The sequence below is a fragment of the Phyllobates terribilis genome, unplaced genomic scaffold (assembly GCF_046119375.1).
Source record: "Phyllobates terribilis strain yellow unplaced genomic scaffold, ASM4611937v1 Scaffold_3__8_contigs__length_932513732, whole genome shotgun sequence".
NCBI classification, from domain to species: domain Eukaryota; kingdom Metazoa; phylum Chordata; class Amphibia; order Anura; family Dendrobatidae; genus Phyllobates; species Phyllobates terribilis.
This window is the reverse complement of record NW_027362763.1, coordinates 668,549,564-668,569,576: the sequence shown is the minus strand read 5'-3', so window position 1 is coordinate 668,569,576 and position 20,013 is coordinate 668,549,564. Positions and strand designations below refer to the sequence as shown.

General features: G+C 43.0%; 1 protein-coding gene across 1 annotated transcript in view; it reads right to left on the bottom strand.

The window, feature by feature from the left end:
• Window positions 1-13,230, bottom strand: part of LOC141258598 (uncharacterized) — an 81,196-nt gene extending 67,966 nt beyond the window's left edge. The window contains exons 1-7 of the mRNA XM_073673566.1: window positions 13,067-13,230; window positions 12,860-12,983; window positions 12,642-12,739; window positions 9,046-9,103; window positions 6,956-8,429; window positions 6,614-6,698; window positions 22-484 (exon numbers count right to left, since the gene is read on the bottom strand). Coding sequence (XP_073529667.1) covers window positions 22-484; window positions 6,614-6,698; window positions 6,956-8,429; window positions 9,046-9,103; window positions 12,642-12,739; window positions 12,860-12,944 — 2,263 coding nt within the window. The 5' untranslated portion in view covers window positions 12,945-12,983; window positions 13,067-13,230. The remainder of the gene's footprint in view (window positions 1-21; window positions 485-6,613; window positions 6,699-6,955; window positions 8,430-9,045; window positions 9,104-12,641; window positions 12,740-12,859; window positions 12,984-13,066) is intronic.
• Between the last annotated feature and the right edge of the window lie 6,783 nt (window positions 13,231-20,013).

The window sequence follows — 20,013 nt, the reverse complement described above, 5'->3', positions numbered from 1 at the left end:
CGTCCGGGCCTGGTGACTTACCTAGGGGCAAATCTTTCAAAATGTCAGTTAATTCCTCAAGAGTGATCTGTTTGTTAACGGACTCTTGTGCCTCCGTGGAAAGAACTGGCAAACTAATCCTCCGAAAAAAGCTGTCTATCTCTGATCGCCTATATTCTGGATTGCCTGCCAGTGGGTCCTGAAGATTATATAATTTCTTATAAAATTTATAAAAGATATTTGACAATTCCCCCGGGTCATAGTGGGTAGTTCCCTCATCGTCTCTAAGAGCCTGAGGAGCCGCGGCCACAGAGCGATCCTGCAATTGCCTAGCCAACAGGGTATGGGCCTTGTTCCCTTTTTCATAATATCTCTTTTTTGAAAATACAAGCATCTTCTCCACTTTACGGATGGAGAGATCCTTCAATTTGTCCCTAGTGGCCAACAGCTTCCTCAGAGTCCCAGTCGACGGAGAAGAGGCAAATCTACGTTCCAGAAGGCGAAACTGAGAATTAAGATTCGAGAAAAGTTGAATTTTTTTTAAGCCTCGCTCCCTCTGCAATACAACACCCTCTTATTACCGCCTTATGCGCTTCCCACAAAATAGGAAGGGAGGGCACAGATCCCAAATTTAGTTCAAAATACTGGGTTAAATGATTTGATAAAGATTTTTGAATACAGGGATCCTTTACCAGAAATTCATTCAGTCGCCAGTGACAGACTCTGGAGGAACTGAGACCCAACTTTAAATTTAATATTACCGGCGCATGATCCGACCATGTTATGGACCCCACCTCCACATTCTCTAGCATTCTAAGTGTGACAATATTAGCAAAAAAGTAATCGATTCTGGTATGAGTCTGATGCGGATTTGAATAAAAAGTGTAAGCTTTTTCTTTGGGATGATCTATTCTCCACATATCAAAAAGGGAATTTGCCCGGATCAATTTTCTAAATTCCAATGATAATCGGGACGAACCAGCAGATGGTGGGTTCCCCCTCAAAGCAAGCCTATCATTTATTTCTGAGAACGGGATATTAAAGTCCCCCCCCCACCAACAATGCCCCAGGCTGCAGCCGTCGAAGGCTAGTTAGAACCTTGCGAATAAAGGGTATTTGGCTCGAATTTGGGGCGTAAATGTTGCACAATATTATTGCTTTGCCCTGAAAAAAGCCCTCGAGTATCAAGAATCTACCTGCTTGGTCCTCATGAGATTTAGAGATTTGAATTGGACATAAAGATGATATAACTATGGCCACTCCACCCTTTTTATTATTATTATAGGCAGAGTGGGCAGAAGGGCAAAGATGGGCCGCAAATCTAAACGTCCCACTCCGGTCATAATGGGTCTCCTGTAAAAAGGCAATGTCCGCGCTCTGAGCCTTCAACTCCTGCAGTGTGAGCCCTCTTTTTCTAGGGGAATTAAGCCCCTTTACATTCAAAGTGATCAACTTAACCATTGCTAGTGAGAAAAGGTGAACTACTGCTTATAATCATACTCACTGACAATCGTTGCAGCCTCCAGCCCCATAATGACCTGCCATGGAGCTTCATGAATGACCCCTGCTCTCTTGATAAGGAAAAGAAAAGGTAAAAAGGAGGGAGGGGAAAGACAGTGGGATGTGGGGGAGACACAGACTGAAGCAAACCAACATAAAGAGAAAACATGTACAAATATCAAAACAGATCAGAACAATTTTCCCAAGAGTAAAGGCCCCGTCACACTAAGCGATATCGCTAGCGAGATCGCTGCTGTGTCACGGTTTTGGTGACTCACCAGCGACCTCACCAGCGATGTCGCTATGTGTGACACTTTGCAACGATCAGGCCCCTGCTGTGAGGTCGCTGATCGTTGCAAAGTGTCCTGGACCATTTTTTGGTCGTTGGCCTCCCGCTGGCCAGCACACATCGCTGTGTGTGACCAGCGGGACCAACGATCTGGCTGGTAACCATGGTAAATATCGGGTTACTAGGGGCACGCGCGCACTTAGTAAACCGCTGTTTACCATAGATACCACTCTGCTACGGTGCGCGGAGGCTCCAGCGCACCGTAGCAGAGTGGTATCTATGGTAAACAGCGGGTTACTAGGGGCACACGCGCACTTAGTAACCCGATATTTACCATAGTTACCAGCCTGCTCCTGCTTCAGCAGCAGGCTGGTAACGGGAGCAGGACATCGTGGAACGATTCTTTCCATGATGTCGCTGCTCCCCTCATCGCTGGTGAGCCTGCCTGTTTGACAGCTCACCAGCGATGTATTAGCGATGCAGCAACGATCCCTGACAGGTCGTATCGTTGTCGGGATCGCTGCTGCATCGCTTAGTGTGACGGGGCCTTAACTCTTGGAGAAGGGTTGTTACTGTGGCACAAGGTGAGCCCACTAAGTTTTAAAAACGTACTATGCAGTTAAGGGAAATCACAATGTTCTTGCTGTCCAACAACCCTTTGGAAAAATATATTGGAGGGAGTCCAGAAAAAGGGAAAAAAAAACCTTCCTGTGAGAAGAAAAACAATAACCAAAATCCTTGTCCCAAAACCCAAGGAACCCCACTGAGCATTTATAAACAGGTTGTCAAAGTGACACTTTAAAATATTCATTCATTTAAGGCATAGAAAAATATCAAACATAAGTATTTCAGAACTTGACGTCGAGTACCGGCTTGTAAGTGAAAAAGAGCGATAAAGACAAAAAGTAAACCCTCAAGCGAAGCCGCTTATGCTCCAGGTTTTACAGTCAACCATAGATATTCTCATGCACTCCGGAGGGCGGGCCCTGCTCTCCAGGCCTGCGAGGTGTCGTTCCCTCTTTGCCCCGCCTCCCCACCTTTTGCCATACGGGAGGTGGGGCCTCCAGGGGGAGAAGATAGTCCCATTCCGGAATATTCGGTGCTGTTAGATGGAGGTCCCCACAAAACTTGGCCAAATCCCCCATAGAACGGAGCACTGCCGACACCCCATCCCTGCGAGCCATTAAAGCAAAGGGGAAGCCCTACCTGTAGGGAATCTTCTTATCCAGGAGCATGCTGAGCAGAGGTTTAAGATGCTTTCTCTTCTGCAGGGTAATTCTAGACAGGTCCGGGAAGAGCTGGATGTCCGCCCCCCTATACTTTATGGCTTTCTGGGCCCGTGCCTTGGCCATTTTCTTTTCTTTCAGCTCAAAGTCATGCAAGCAGCATATTACATCCCTCGGAAATGCTGTAGTACCCTTTGGCTTCAAGGCTCTGTGAGCCCTATCAAATTTGATCGAGGCAGGCTGACTATCACCCAGGATAGAGTTAAAGATCTCCTGAAGTATAGCTCTGAGATCCTCCACCCCCTCTGACTCGGGGAGACCCCTCACTCGTATATTGCTCCTTCTTCCCCTATTATCAAGATCTTCAATGTGGGCATGCATATCCTGCTTCATTTTTGCTGGGTGGTCACTTGTTGTAGTTTGGTTACATGAGCTCTAGTAGTATTATGATCATCCTCCAGTATTTCTATACGATTTGCTCAGTGCCTCAGGTCTTGTCTCACACAAGCAATCTCTGACCTGCAGGTATCCTTGACTTCCTTTATAAGGTTTTTGAAGTCTGTCTTGGAGGGTAAATGCTCTAGGTAACTCTGCCATGCAGGGGCACAGGGATGCAGGCTCCCAATCCCCCATTCATCCTCAGTACAGCCAGGGGAAGAGGACAAGTCTCCACCCCCTTTACCATGGACAGTGAAAATATTCCCCTCTCCCTCAGTCTCCCCGGCTGCCTCTCCGTCTTCTGATGGGGGCTGGGGATGATCAGCAGCACATGCTGTTATCTGTGCAATTGTCTGTGGGGAGGAGGGGGAGGCGGGCTCTGATGTGCACCTCGTGTGAGCTGTAACAGTCTTATTTGCAGAGGAGACTACTCTCACAGCTCTGCCTCGGCTTTTTGCTGTTATGTGCCCCTGCAAATCCACATCAGCAGGGGCCACAAGCTGAGATTGGTTCCCACTCCCCTCACCTCTGTGATCTGTCTGAGGCCGCTGCAGCCCGGTCTGCTCCAGCCAAGCTGGCTCCGGGACACCATGAGGTGCTGAGTCCTTCTGAAGAAAGGTGTCCAGTGCGGTCGCTATCACTGGCCCTGGAGTGGATGCCGGTGTCCTAGCACGTCATGGCCCCATGTGTGCTGTAATTGAGGTGAAAATGCCGGCACTCTGCCTCTTCTATGCCTCTACTGTGTTCAGCTCAGCAGGAGCTCCTCACACACACTTCTTCTCACATTGAGGTCCTGGCCATGCCCCCCCGTTATTATTTATTTTAAAATAAGAGATATCTGAGAATTGGTGTAATATATTAATTAATTCTTTAATAGAATTTAAGGGATCTGTAAGGGACAGTAAAAGATCATCTGCGAATAAACTCACTTTAAAATGACGGGAAGGGGTAGATATTCCAGTTATCTGATAATGTTCTCTACTTTTTTGCGCTAAAGGTTCAATGGCCAAAATAAAAAGAAGGGGAGAGAGGGGACAGCCTTGCCTAGTGCCATTAGAAATTTGAAAAGAACCAGATAAATGATTATTTATATAGATCTTTGCACAGGGACTTGTGTATAAAGCGCTAATATAGGATAAAAATTGATTATCAAAGCCAAATTTTAATATGGTTCGTCTTAAAAAATCCCAATTTAGCCTGTCAAAGGCTTTTTCCACGTCTAGGGTTACTAGGATGGAAGGTATTTTAGAGGCATTAATAAACTTTATAGTATTAATAACCCTTCTTATTCCATCCGTGGATTGTCTGCCCTTGACAAAACCAATTTGGTCATTATTTTCTAAATAGGAGATTATTTCACTTAATCTATTAGCTATTAATTTTGAGTAAATTTTAATATCAGAATTAATTAGTGATATGGGACTATAATTTTTAACTCTATCAAGATCACAATTAGGTTTTGGAATTAATATTATAGTTGCTTCCAGCATTTCTTTAGGGAAAAAACCTTGATGGGAAGCCAAATTAAACATTTGAGATAAATGTGGGGTTAAAATCTCATTAAAAGTTTTATAATATTCACTACTAAAACCATCCGGACCTGTGGATTTAAAAGATTTTAAATTTTGTATAATATTTTCAATTTCTTTAGGTAAAAACGGAGCGTTAAAAGTGGATAAGTCTTCTGAATTGATTTTTGGGAGATTAATAGAGTCTAGAAATTTCCTTATAGTATTTATTTCAGGTTGTATAAATGAGGGTTGACCATCAATGTTATAGAGGTTATGATAAAATTTAGCAAACGCATTTGCTATATCCTTAGGGTGTGAGAGGAGAGTACCATCATCTGAGATAATTCTATCTATTCTATTATGAGATCTTTTTTGTTTGATGCGATTCATCATAAACCTCGTAGGCTTATTAATTGCGGAATAGCATTTAAATTTAGTATTTTTAATCATGTTATCATAAGTAGAAAAGATTTCTGTTTTAAGAGCTTGTCTCAACCTAAGAATGTCTTGATGAATTATATTTGATGGATAAGGAAGAGTAATTTGTTGTTGTTCTTTATCTTTAATTTGAGTCTGGATTTTCATTACTTTTAATCTACTTTCTTTTTTATTTCTCGAGGAAACTTGCATTAAAATGCCTCTCATATACGCCTTATGTGCGTTCCAACAAACAAAGGGATTAACAGAATCAGAACAATTTTCTAAAAAATAATTTTTTAAGGCCATTTCAATCTCTAACTTATATTTGGGATGTTGCAGCAAAAAAAGAATTGCACTTCCATAAAAAATCATTTTTAATTGGCGTACCAAGAAATATTTATTCCTACAACCGGAGAATGATCTGAAATTGATTTGTCTCTGATTGTAACTTTATTAAATTTTGATAACGTAAATACATCAGTAATTATCAAATCAATTCTTGATGCTGAATGATGAGCATCAGAAAAATGGGTGGAAGTGTTCAAACACCTAAAGACATCAAATAATTCATTTCTATAAATCCAATTGTTTAGAGAAGCAGATAAATGGCGATTATTTGATGACGAATCTAAGTAAGGATCTGGGACTATATTAAAATCACCGAGTAAGATTAACTCTACTTTTTTAATTGACAGTACATTTTTTTAATAATTTATCAAGAAATATTGTATGGCCTCTATTGGGGGCATATAAATTTACAATATTACAGAATTGTGAGTTTATTTGGCAAATCAAAATATGGTACCTCCCTTGTGTATCTTTAAATTCCTCTATAAATGAAAAGGAATAGTGCTTTTCATTAAAGTTGCAACATCTGCTTTTTTCTTCGCATTTAAGGATTCATAAATCTGTGGGAAGCATTGGTGTTGGAATTTGGGATGTCTAGGATCTATGAATTTTGTTTCCTGTAAGGAAACGATATCTACTTTAGAATGTATTTTTCAGCATGCCAAACTATTGTCCCAATTTTTGTGCCTTTTGAAAAAGTCACATTTTTTACTTTGCACAAAATTCATGAATTGAATGCGCCATTTTGATGAATTTGGTGTCAAAACAGCAACTAATACGACAAAGGAAAGGGACTTAAAAAAATGGAAATGAAGGATCAGAGACTGAGTCTCCGGTGTAGGGTAATAAAGCCTGCTCAGTCTCTGTCTTATTGTGAAATCAGTCTTGTTCTTATTTCCAACCTGAAGTGTGAATGAGGCCAAATGTTGACACACTTGCTTTTCTCTGCTCTTATATCTTCTTTTCAGTTTTCTTCTTTGGTTGAAGCTTACAAGACATAAAATGATGAAGAAAATCAATCTCCTTTGCGAGCAAATCAATGATGCTCCGCTCCGAACTGTAGAGTCTACATGATCAAAATGTCATAAGAGCACAGGTCCTCTTGAGACACTTGCCTGTACCATTCTTTTTAGAAAGTAATTTTGGAAGGTACGGTAGCTAGGTAGAAGGTGTAGTTAAGCAGCCGATCCCACAGTGAAGCTTCACACATGAAATATTTCATAGAACCTGAACACTATATTGACTTCTCCTGTTTGTGAGTTCTCTGATGTCTAACAAGATTTGATTTTCGGGAAAAACTTTTCCCACATTCTGAACATGAAAATGGATTCTCACCTGTGTGAATTTTCTGATGGTTAACAAGACTTGATGTATAAGCAAAACATTTTCCACATTCTAAACATGAAAATGGCTTCTCCATTGTGTGAGTTCTTCGATGTGCAATAAGGTATGATTTGCGTCTAAAATATTTTCCACATTCAAAACATGAGAGTGGCTTCTCCCTTGTGTGAGCTCTCTGTTGATGTTTAACTAGACCAGATTTGTGGACAAAACATTTCCCACATTCTTGACAGGAGTGTGGCTTCTCCCCTGTGTGAGTTCTTAGATGTTCCACAAGATTGAATTTGTAACTAAAACACTTTCCACATTCAGTACATGAAAAGGACTTCTCCCCTCCGTGAGTTATACGGTTATGTCTACCAAGACCATATTTGTCTCTGAAATATTTCCCACATTGAGAACATGGAAATGGCTTCTTCCCTTTCTCCCCTATGTGGGCCTTCTGATGTGCAACGAGATGTGATCTGTAGCTGAAGCATTTCCCACATTCTGAACAGGAAAATGGTTTCTCCCCTGTGTGAGTTCTTAGATGTGCAGCAAGGTTTGATTGGCGTCCAAAATATTTTCCACATTCAGAACATGAAAATGGCTTCTCCCCTGTGTGAATTCTCTGATGCATAAAAAGAACCGATTTCCTGTTAAAATGTTTCCCACATTCTGAACATGGAAACGGCTTCTCCCCTGTGTGAGTTCTTAGATGTTCAGCAAGGTTTGATTGGTGTCTAAAATATTTTCCACATTCAGAACATGAAAATGGCTTCTCCCCTGTGTGAATTCTCTGATGCATAAACAGAACCGATTTCCGTTTAAAATGTTTCCCACATTCTGAACATGGAAACGGCTTCTCTCCTGTGTGAGTTCTTAGATGTGCAGCAAGGTTTGATTTGTAACTAAAATATTTCCCACATTCTGAACATGGAAATGGCTTCTCTCCTGTGTGAGTTCTTAGATGTCTCTCAAGAGTTGATTCATCACTAAAGCATTTTGCACAATCAGGACATGAATACGGCTTTTCCCCCGAGTGATTTTTCTGATGTTTAACAAAACTAGATTTGTGATAAAAAATGTTCCCACATTCGTAACACGGAAATTTCCCTATATCTTTGTGAACTGTCTCAGGTGAAGAAAGTTTGGATTTCTTCTTAAAATGTTTTCCATGTGGAAATATCTCCCCCTGCCTGCTTCCTGTTACACCCATCAATGATTTTTGATGAGATGAAGGTTTTTTGTGACCAACATCATTTTGGGACAGATCTCTACTGTGATGGACTGCAGATACATTTGGAATCACTAAATTAGCTTGTGTGGTATTGTTATCTTCTACTTCATAAGGAGATAAATGCTGATGTCCATTGGAAGCTCTCGTCTTGTCTTCACCTGGAAAAAGAACAAATATTTCCTATTTTTGTTAACAGGATTTATATATTTTTTGTCAAAGAAGTTCTCCTAGCGTTTTTCCTTGATCCTGACAATGAATGCCGTAAAAACGAAACTCCAAAATACAATGGAGGAATTGTGTTACTTTTCACTATTTCACCCAACTTGGAATTTTTTTCCCCAATATTTCAGCACATTATATGGTAAAGTGAATAGTGTCTTTAAAACTGCAACTCGTTCTGAAAAGAACAAACCCTCATACTGCTATGTAGTAAAACCTACCAAGTCCTTACTGAGAGTCAAAAAGAACCCTAATGCTATCATAGCTCAGGAGTGGCCAATAGAGGGCAGGCTGGCATTAATGAGGGAAAATAGCCAATGTGCAGCCATTATGACCAGGCCCTAAAAGGAAGAGGAAAGACCAAATCTCTGTGAGTCGGCCAAGTATACTTATACTCAAGACCTAGGGGGAGAAATACCCCGGGAAATGGGAAGTGGACACATAATGGACAGATAATGAATTTTTGTTTGTGGTGACATTTTTTCTGATCTTCCCATCACTGATCCCAATAATAAAGTCATTTATAGTGAAACAAGATATAGAAGTGGCTCTTACCGCTCACTGATGCTGATGTGGGCGCTTTGAGTCCAATCGTTGTTCCACCAGAACTTTCCTGAAGAAACCAACATTATAGGCATGAGTAAAAAGAAAAGAAAGAAATCCTAGTTTATCTTATATCCAGGCGAAGGTGAAAAATCGCTACAAGTCATGAATAGACGTACAAGAACATTAATATGCAAGACGTACAAAGTTTATTATTAATGCAAAGTTTAAAAATGACATACATAGTGAAAAAAACGGCATAAATACATTGGTAGTAAGCTATAAGAAAAATACCGAGGACCGAAGCAACCACATGGTACAAAGATTGTATTAAGAGTCACTAAATGGAGTGGGTGCAAGCATGGATATGTCAAACATATACCATAACCCAGCTGATAACGTGTGAAATGTCAAAGAGGCTCCAATGAGCCACTAAGGTGCACAGTGCATAACTAAGTGAAAGAAAAAATACATCCATTTAGCATTCAAGGGTAAATAGAGAATTCGTATTACTCACATGTGTATTTGTCAGTGTGACAGAAGAAGGCACAGCGCCGAAACGCGCGTAGGGGTGACGGTACCTGGACTGATACACAGACAAATACACATGTGAGTAATACGAATTCTCTATTTACCCTTGAATGCTAAATGGATGTATTTTTTCTTTCACTTAGTTATGCACTGTGCACCTTAGTGGCTCATTGGAGCCTCTTTGACATTTCACACGCTATCAGCTGGGTTATGGTATACTAGATGGTGGCCCGATTCTAACGCATCGGGTATTCTAGAATATGTATGCGGCCGACCGGGCGCAATTAGCAGAGCAGTGTTTAAATTTGGCGCCAAAATCGCTGATTGGTCGTGTTCGGCAACCGCGGCCAATCAGCAAAGCGGTGTTTAAATTTGGCGGCAATATCGGAGATTGGTCGCGGGCGGCGGCCGCGACCAATCAGCAAACCGTGTTAGTGAGAACTGGAGAGCGTGTTTAAATTTGGCACCAAAATCGCTGATTAGTCGCGACCAATCAGCAGAGCGGTTTTTAAATTTGGCGCCAATACTGCTGATTGGTCACGACCGCCGACCGCGACCAATCAGCAGAGCGATGCAGAGCGTTGTTTAAATTTGGCACCAAAATCGCTGATTGGCCGCGGATGGTGGCCGCGACCAATCAGCAGAGCGGTGTTTAAATTTTGCGCCAATACTGCTGATTGATCTCGGCCAGCGACCGCGATCAATCAGCAGAGCGTTGCTTAAATTTGGTGCCAATCTCGTTGATTGGTCGCGGCTGGAGTCCGCACAGGCAGCGCCGCTCCCCGGTCCTCACCAAGACGATTCGATGGTTGGTCGCGGTCAATCACTGATCTTAGCGCAAAACTTAAACATCGCTGTGCTGATTGGTTGCCGACGCTGCCCGCGACCAATCACCGATTTGGGCGCCAAATTTAAATATCGGCCGCGACCAATCACCGATCTTGGCTCCACATTTAAACACCGCTGTGCTGATTGGTCGCGGCCGATATTTGAATTTGGCGCCCAAATCGGTGATTGGTCGTGGGCAGCGTCGGCGACCAATCAGCACAGCGATGTTTAAGTTTTGCGCTAAGATCAGTGATTGACCGCGACCAACCATCGAATCGTCTTGGTGAGGACCGGGGAGCGGCGCTGCCTGTGCGGGTAGTAACGCTGCGAGAACCCGGAACATAGCGGGTGCTCGCAGCAGAAGTATCCCGACCAGCAGCGCCGCTCCCCGGTCCTTCCTTCTGCATGGAGGTCAGCGGCGCCGGCGGTCCTTCCGCTGCTACCGGCCGGGAGATGAGCGCCTCGCGCCGCTCATCTCCCGGCTGCATCTCCGTCCTGCAGATGGGTCCGGCGGTCGGGTACCTTCTGCTGTTGCCGGCCGGGAGATGAGCGCCTCGCCATCTTTTTTCAGAAATCCCGCGGCGCTGATTGGCCGCTGCCGGACCAATGAGCGACGCGGGATTTCCTGGAGAGACAGACGGGATAAGACGATTATATATATAGATGTTTGACATATCCATGCTTGCACCCACTCCATTTAGTGACTCCTAATACAATCTTTGTACCATGTGGTTGCTTCAGTCCTCGGTATTTTTCTTATAGCTTACTACCAATGTATTTATGCCGTTTTTTTTCACTATGTATGTCATTTTTAAACTTTGCATTAATAATAAACTTTGTACGTCTTGCATATTAATGTTCTTGTACGTCATTTCTTCTATATGAGCTGCCCTTGGAGATGTTGAACAGACTTTGATTGTTCCATTGTAGAGAATTAACTTTGCATGTGACCTTGGTGGTCAATGATTTTGTCTCAAGTCATGAATAGAGATGAGCGAACCCGAACTGTTAAGTTCAGCATTTGTACCACACACTACGGTGCTGAACTCCGAACATGGACATCTCCTGGAAGATCGTGTCACAGTTTGGAAAATGAGTGTGAGATAGAGAGTGTGAGAGTGAGAGTGTGTGAGAGAGGAAAGAGAGGAGAGAGAAGTGAGAGTGAGTGAGAGTGTGTTCGGGTACAGTTCTGGTACCCAAACCAAACTTTGGACTAAAGTTCGGTCAAACCCAACGGACCTGAACTTCCAAGGGTCCGCTCATCCCTAGTCATGAACCAATCTGCCAAGATAGAGAAGTATTGCTCGCTTTTAGAATTCTTGCTATTAATATTAGTGATGAGAGAACATGCTCGGGTGTTATCCGAGTATCTCGGGCGTGCTCGGACAATATGTTCGAGTCCCTGCGGCTGCATGTTTTGTGGCTGTAAGACAGCCGCAACACATGTAGGGATTTCCTGTTTGTTAGGCAATCCCCTGTCTAACATCCACAAAACATTCAGCTGCAGGGACTCGAACATATTGTCCGAGCACGCCCGAGATACTCGGATAACACATGAGCATGCTGGGATAACAACTTATCAGAGCACGTTCGCTCATCACTAATTATCATATATTTATGTAATAGCTGCTGTGACAGAAAATAATGAAAACATTACTGCTGGCTATGACAAAAAGGTGTCATGACATGCAGAGCATCGCAGCTATGACAGAAAGATGTCAGGACAAGCAGAGCATCACAGCTATGATAGAAAGATGCCAGAACATGCAGAGCATCGCAGCTATGACAGAAAGATGTCAGGACAAGCAGAGCATCGCAGCTATGATAGAAAGATGCCAGAACATGCAGAGCATCACAGCTATGACAGAAAGATGCAAGAACATGCAGAGCATCGCAGCTATGATAGAAAGGTGTCTATGGTAACTGTAGTTGCTAACACCAGTTATCATCCATGGAGCTACTATCTCACAACCTACAAGACTTATAGGATCTACTGCAAACATCCTAGTGTCAGATATCACAGGAACCTTCAGAGGCTTTGTAGACTCCATATCCTGATGGGACAGAGCTGCTTTGGTAACATGGAGGGGAAACTATAGAATATCAAGTAGGTGGTTTTATTGTTATGTCTGATCAGTGTATATATTGTTAGGACTGCCTGGTGTATACTCCATGGCGGCCGGAGGAGGTCAGAGGAAGCCTCATTACATCAATCTATAGAAGATTTACAGAAATCTCATCTCATCTACCTGATGATCCCGGGGGACATTTTCCTCCTTTTCTGGCCGATCCTGGGAATATAGAGGACTGGGACATCTCTCCGGGGGATTTCTCGGACTGGATCCATCTATAGGAAATAACCGCAGTGTCTGAATACATTGTCTATATGTGATGAGCAGATGATGGGGAATCTAGACGACTCTCAGACCTGTTCTCTCCTCCACAACCCAGGAAGGTCTCCTCTTACCCGGAGATGTGATGGACGGGTGATTCTCCACCATGACGTCCTTGTACAGATCCTTGTGTCCTTCTAGATACTCCCACTCCTCCATGGAGAAATAGACGGTGACATCCTGACACCTTATAGGAACCTGACACACACAATGACCCGTCATTAGCAGACCCCTCCCCCGGCGTTATTGTATAATGTCCCAGCATTCCCGGCAGCGCTCACCTCTCCGCTCAGCAGCTCAGTGATCCTGGTGGTCAGTTCTAGGATCTTCTGCTCATGTATCAGTGAATGAGGTGGAGGCTCGGTGATGTCACTGGGGGTCCTGCTCCGCCCTCCTGACACACGGGGGGTCACACACTCCCCAGACGACGTCTTCACTACTGTGTGATCCTGTGTATGGGGAGACGCCGATCACTACACAGAGGCCGAGAATCCTTCACCTTTCCCGTCATTTCCGGCTTTATTACTAGAGATCAGAGTGATGTGATGTGAAGCTCTCACCTCTCCAGTGATCCAGTAGATTATCTCCAGGGTGAGGTCTAATATCCGAGCCGCCATGTGGTCTCTGTCCTGCTCCATCCTCGGGGGGTCCCTGGTGGAAAGGACCATCGACTATTAAAGGAAAAGAGTCCTGAACATAAGGAACAAGGAGGAATAAGCGCAAAATCACATTTGAAATAACATTTAAAGGGGTTGTGCCACGAACAAAAGTATATTTTAATCAACAGATTTTGGAATAAAAAATACTCCACAATTAGATGTGTTTAAAGAGGTTGTCCACTACTATTAACATTGCCCCCGTGGAATTAAATTGCGGCATAAAGTGTTTTTGTAAATACCTTGTGTGTTCGTTATTGCCTGTGAGCGGCGCTATCGAAACCCCACTCACAGCCCATCCATCAGTGGGGAGAGCGTCACTGAGTCACACCCAGTTGAAGCTGGTACTTGACGTGACATCAGTGGATGCCAGAGCCGGCTGCACCGGGGGTCACGTGATGCCTGTGAGCGCCCAGCGATAGCGCCTCTCACAGGCAATAAAGAACACACAAGGTATTTACAAAAACACTTTATGCCGCAATTTAAATCCACGAGGGCAATGTTATTATTAGTAGTGGAAAATCTCTTTAACCCTTCACCCCCGGGCCATTTTCCGTCTTCGCACTTTTGTTTTTTGCTCCCCTTCTTCCTAGAGCCATAACTTTTTTATTTTACTGTTAATATGGCCATGTGAGGACTTATTATTTGCGTGACGAGTTGTAATTTTGAAGGCACCATTGGTTTTACCATATCGTGTACTGGAAAACAGGAAAAATTTCTAAGTGCGGTGAAATTGCAAAAAAAGTGCAATTTTACAGTTGTCTTTTGTTTTTTACCACGTTCACTAAATGGTAAAACTGACCAGCCATTATGATTCTTCAGGTCATTACAAGTTCGTAGACACCAAACATGTATAGGTTCTCTTTTATTTCAGTGGTGAAAAAAAACAAACAAAGTTTGTTAAAAAAATAAAGAAAATGGCGCCATTTTCCAAAACCCGTAGCGTCTCCATTTTTCGGGATCTGGGGCCGGGTGAGGGCTTATTTTTTGTGCGCCGAGCTGATGTTTTTATTGATACTATTTTGGGGTAGATATGATGTTTTGATTACCCGTTATTGTATTTTATTACAATGTTGCGGTGACCAAAAAAAATTAATTCTGGCGTGTTGATTTTTTCTCATTACGCCATTTAACGATCAGATTAATTTTTTTACATTGATAGATCGGGCAATTCTGACCACGGCGCTACCAAATATGTGTATATTTGATTTTTTTATTGTTTCATTTTGAATGGGGCGAAAGGGGGATGATTTAAACTTTTATATTTTTTGAATATTTTTTGAAACCTTTTTTTTTTTTAATTTTAACTTACTTCAATAAGTCTGCATGGGAGACTAGAAGCTGCGATCATGAGATCGCCATTGTGTAGCAGAAATACTCACTTGATATGTGCGCCGACCTCATAGCATTCAGGCAATGACAACCGCAGAGATCTCTTGTAGACCCTGGGTTGTCATACCGACCCATGTGACACAAGCGGCAATAAGTGGGACTAGTGACATCCTTCTGTCGCGGCCATGTTAAATGCCGCTGTCAGGGATTGACATCGGCATTTAACTAGTTAACAGCCGCGGATGGATCGCGATTCCACCCACGGCTGTTAGAGGCACATGACAGCTGATCAGATCAGCTGTCATGTCCGCAAAAAGGTGCAGGCTCAGCCGCGGAGCCCGCGCCAAAGGGAGAAACACGCCATGTGCCGTACATGTATATGTCGGTAAGGGGTTAAGAAAAATGTTCCTGTCCTGAGATAATCTTGTAAATGTTTCCCAGTGTAATGGCCGTGTCTGACCCTGCAGGAACCGGGTGGATATTCCACAGCTCCTGGGCAGGGGAGGAAGCAAAAGACTATACAGACATTACAGCCGGGATCACAGCGGATTCTTTCTTTGAGGTGAAATATTTTTTAAAAACAGGAAGTGAAATGTTTTACTCACAAAAAGAATCAGCTGCGATCCCCGGCTGTAACGTCTGGATCTTGTTTCAATATTCCATTATTTTCAGATCAGTAATGTCTCCATTCTGGGATTTCCAGACTCTGAGTGCATGTAGGGTGTGAACAGATGAGAGAAGTGACAGATTCTGAGGAAAATGTTAGAAGGGCAAAACGAGAATAGTTACGTAAGGTGAGATGATAGGAAAGTCTAAAGAAATGCGTTTTTAGACCACGCTTAAAACTCTGGGTATTGGGAATTAATTGACTTGTCCTGGGTAACGCATTCCAGAAAATTGGTGCAGTATGAGAAAAGTCTTGAAGACAGGAGTGGGAGCTTCGGATTATTGAGGATGTTAGTCTTAAGTCATTAGCAGAACGGAGAGCACGGGGAGGGTGGTAAAGAGATAAGGGAGGACATGTAGGGGGGTGCTGAACCGTGGAGAGCTTTGTGGCTCAGAGTGATGAGTTTATATTGGACTCTGTAGCGGAAGGGTAACCAGTGCAACGACTGGCACAGGGTGGAGGCATCGGTGTATTGGTTGGGGAGTAATATGATCCTGGCTGCCGGATTCAGGACGGATTGGAGAGGGGAGAGTTTAGTAAGAGGGAGACTGATCAGTAGAGAGATGTAATAGTCCAGACAAGAATGAATGAGAGCGACAGTAAGAGTCTGAAGAGTCAAAGGTGAGAAAAGGTCAAAATTCTAGAGATGTTATTGAGATATAGATGACACGAGCGGGCGAGAGATCGGATGTGGGGAGCGAAGGAAAGATCTGAGTCAAATATAACCCCAAGACAGCAGCGTGCCGCAGGGGAGTAATAGTGGAGCCACACACGGAGATGACAATATCAGATATAGGAAGGTTAATGGAGGAGGAAATGTTAGAACTCTCCTGTTAGGTTTTTTCTATCTTGCTGGTCACATGACCTTGTTTGCCTATTTAATCCTGCTCCGCCCTCCTGGCCTTGCTGGACTTCATTGTAATTTCTACTCTTAAGTTAGCCTGGTGCTTAGTTACCTTTCTCAGTCTGTTTAGCGTGGTCTTTGGACCTTTATGTTCTATGTTGTGTGTTCGTCTTTTACTGCTACAATTTCTGCTAGGAGGTGCCCAACTTTATCCCAGTCCCTAGTTCTTGTAGGGATCCCTCCCTTGCATCTATAGGTCTTCGTACAGACTAGCCGAGGACTTTAGCGGGTCTGATCGCAGGATCAGGTTCCCCGTTACATCGTAGGGATCTAGCTTAGTTCTATTGTAGGGAAAGATCTCCTTTCTTTCCTTAGTGCTTGTAGCAGATCATAACAAGAAACACAATGAGGTCCGGTCTGGAGAGATTCAGTGTCAGATAGAGGGAGGACATGATGATAGAGACAGCGGAAAGACAATCACTGGTATCTGTAGTAATGCAGGGTGATGTCAGGTAGTATATATATACAGTTAGGTCCATATATATTTGGACAGAAACAACATTTTTCTAATTTTGGTTCTAGACATTACCACAATGAATTTTAAGCAAAATAATTCAGATGCAGTTGAAGTTCAGACTTTCAGCTTTCATTTGAGGGTATCCACATTAAAATTGGATGAAGGGTTTAGGAGTTTCAGCTCCTTAACATGTTCCACCCTGTTTTTAAAGGGACCAAAAGTAATTGGACAGATTAAATATTTGTAAATAAAATGTTCATTTCTAGTACTTGGTTGAAAACCCTTTGTTGGCAATGACTGCCTGAAGTCGTGAACTCATGGACATCACCAGACGCTGTGTTTCCTCCTTTTTGATGCTCTGCCAGGCCTTCACTGTGGTGGTTTTCAGTTGCTGTTTGTTTGTGGGCCTTTCTGTCTGAAGTTTAGTCTTTAACAAGTGAAATGCACGCTCAATTAGGTTGAGATCAGGTGACTGACTTGGCCATTGAAGAATATTCCACTTCTTTGCTTTAATAAACTCCTGGGTTGCTTTGGCTTTATGCTTTGGGTCATTGTCCATCTGTAGTATGAAACAACGACCAATCAGTTTGGCTGCATTTGGCTGGATCTGAGCACACAGTATGGCTCTGAATACATCAGAATTCATTCGGCTGCTTCTGTCCTGTGTCACATCATCAATAAACACTAGTGACCCAGTGCCACTGGCAGCCATGCATGCCCAAGCCATCACACTGCCTCCGCCGTGTTTTACAGATGATGTGGTATGCTTTGGATCATGAGCTGTACCACGCCTTCGCCATACTTTTCTCTTTCCATCATTCTGGTAGAGGTTGATCTTGGTTTCATCTGTCCAAAGAATGTTCTTCCAGAACTGTGCTGGCTTTTTTAGATGTTTTTTAGCAAAGTCCAGTCTAGCCTTTTTATTCTTGATGCTTATGAGTGGCTTGCACCGTGCAGTGAACCCTCTGTATTTACTTTCATGCAGTCTTCTCTTTATGGTAGATTTGGATATTGATACACCTACCTCCTGGAGAGTGTTGTTCACTTGGTTGGCTGTTGTGAAGGGGTTTCTCTTCACCATGGAGATTATTCTGTGATCATCCACCACTGTTGTCTTCCGTGGGCGTCCAGGTCTTTTTGCATTGATGAGTTCACCAGTGCTTTCTTTCTCAGGATGTACCAAACTGTAGATTTTGCCACTCCTAATATTGTAGCAATTTCTCGGATGGGTTTTTTCTGTTTTTGCAGCTTAAGGATGGCTTGTTTCACCTACATGGAGAGCTTCTTTGACCGCATGTTTACTTCACAGCAAAACCTTCCAAATGCAAGCACCACACCTCACATCAACTCCAGGCCTTTTATCTGCTTAATTGAGAATGACATAACGAAGGGATTGCCCACACCTGTGCACGAAATAGCCTTGGAGTCAATTGTCCAATTCCTTTTGGTCCCTTTAAAAACAGGGTGGCACATGTTAAGGAGCTGAAACTCCTAAACCCTTCATCCAATTTTAATGTGGATACCCTCAAATGAAAGCTGAAAGTCTGAACTTCAACTGCATCTGAATTGTTTTGTTTAAAATTCATTGTGGTAATGTCTAGAACCAAAATTAGAAAAATGTTGTCTCTGTCCAAATATATATGGACCTAACTGTGTGTGTATGTATATATATATATATATATATATATATATATATATATACACACACACATATATATACAGAACAGACCAAAAGTTTGGACACACCTTCTCATTTAAAGCTTTTTCTGTATTTTCATGACTATGAAAATTGTACATTCACACTGAAGGCATCAAAACTATGAATTACCACACGTGGAATTATATACTTAACAAAAAAGTGTGAAACAACTGAAAATATGTCTTATATTCTAGGTTCTTCAAAGTAGCCACCTTTTGCTTTGATGACTGCTTTGCACACTCTTGGCATTCTCTTGATGAGCTTCAAGAGGTAGTCACCGGAAATGGTTTTCACTTCACAGGTGTGCCCTGTCAGGTTTAATAAGTGGGATTTCTTGCCTTATAAATGGAGTTGGGACCATCAGTTGTGTTGTGCAGAAGTCAGGTGGATACACAGCTGATAGTCCTACTGAATAGACTGTTAGAATTTGTATTATGGCAAGAAAAAAGCAGCTACGTAAAGAAAAACGAGTGGCCATCATTACTTTAAGAAATGAAGGTCAGTCAGTTCGAAAAATTGGGAAAACTTTGAAAGTGTCCCCAAGTGCAGTTGCAAAAACCATCAAGCACTACAAAGAAACTGGCTCACATGAGGACCGCCCCAGGAAAGGAAGACCAAGAGTCACCTCTGCTTCTGAGGATAAGTTTATCGAGTCACCAGCCTCAGAAATCGCCGGTTAACAGCAGCTCAGATTAGAGACCAGGTCAATGCCACACAGAGTTCTAGCAGCAGACACATCTCTTCAACAACTGTTAAGAGGAGACTTTGGGCAGCAGGCCTTCATGGTAAAATAGCTGCTAGGAAACCACTGCTAAGGACAGGCAACAAGCAGAAGAGACTTGTTTGGGCTAAATAACACAAGGAATGGACATTAGACCAGTGGAAATCTGTGCTTTGGTCTGATGAGTCCAAATTTGAGATCTTTGATTCCAACCACCGTGTCTTTGTGCGACGCAGAAAAGGTGAACGGATGGACTCTACATGCCTGGTTCCCATCGTGAAGCATGGAGGAGGAGGTGTAATGGTGTGGGGGGGCTTTGCTGGTGACACTGTTGGGGATTTATTCAAAATTGAAGGCATACTGAACCAGCATGGCTACCACAGCATCTTGCAGCGGCATGCTATTCCATCTGGTTTGCGTTTAGTTGGACCATCATTTATTTTTCAACAGGACAATGACCCCAAACACACCTCCAGGCTGTGTAAGGGCTATTTGACCAAGAAGGAGAGTGATGGGGTGCTACGCCAGATGACCTGGCCTCCACAGTCGCCAGACCTGAACCCAATCGAGATGGTTTGGGGTGAGCTGGACCGCAGAGTGAAGGCAAAAGGGCCAACAAGTGCTAAGCATCTCTGGGAACTCCTTCAAGATTGTTGGAAGACCATTTCCGGTGACTACCTCTTGAAGCTCATCAAGAGAATGCCAAGAGTGTGCAAAGCAGTCATCAAAGCAAAAGGTGGCTACTTTGAAGAACCTAGAATATAAGACATATTTTCTGTTGTTTCACACTTT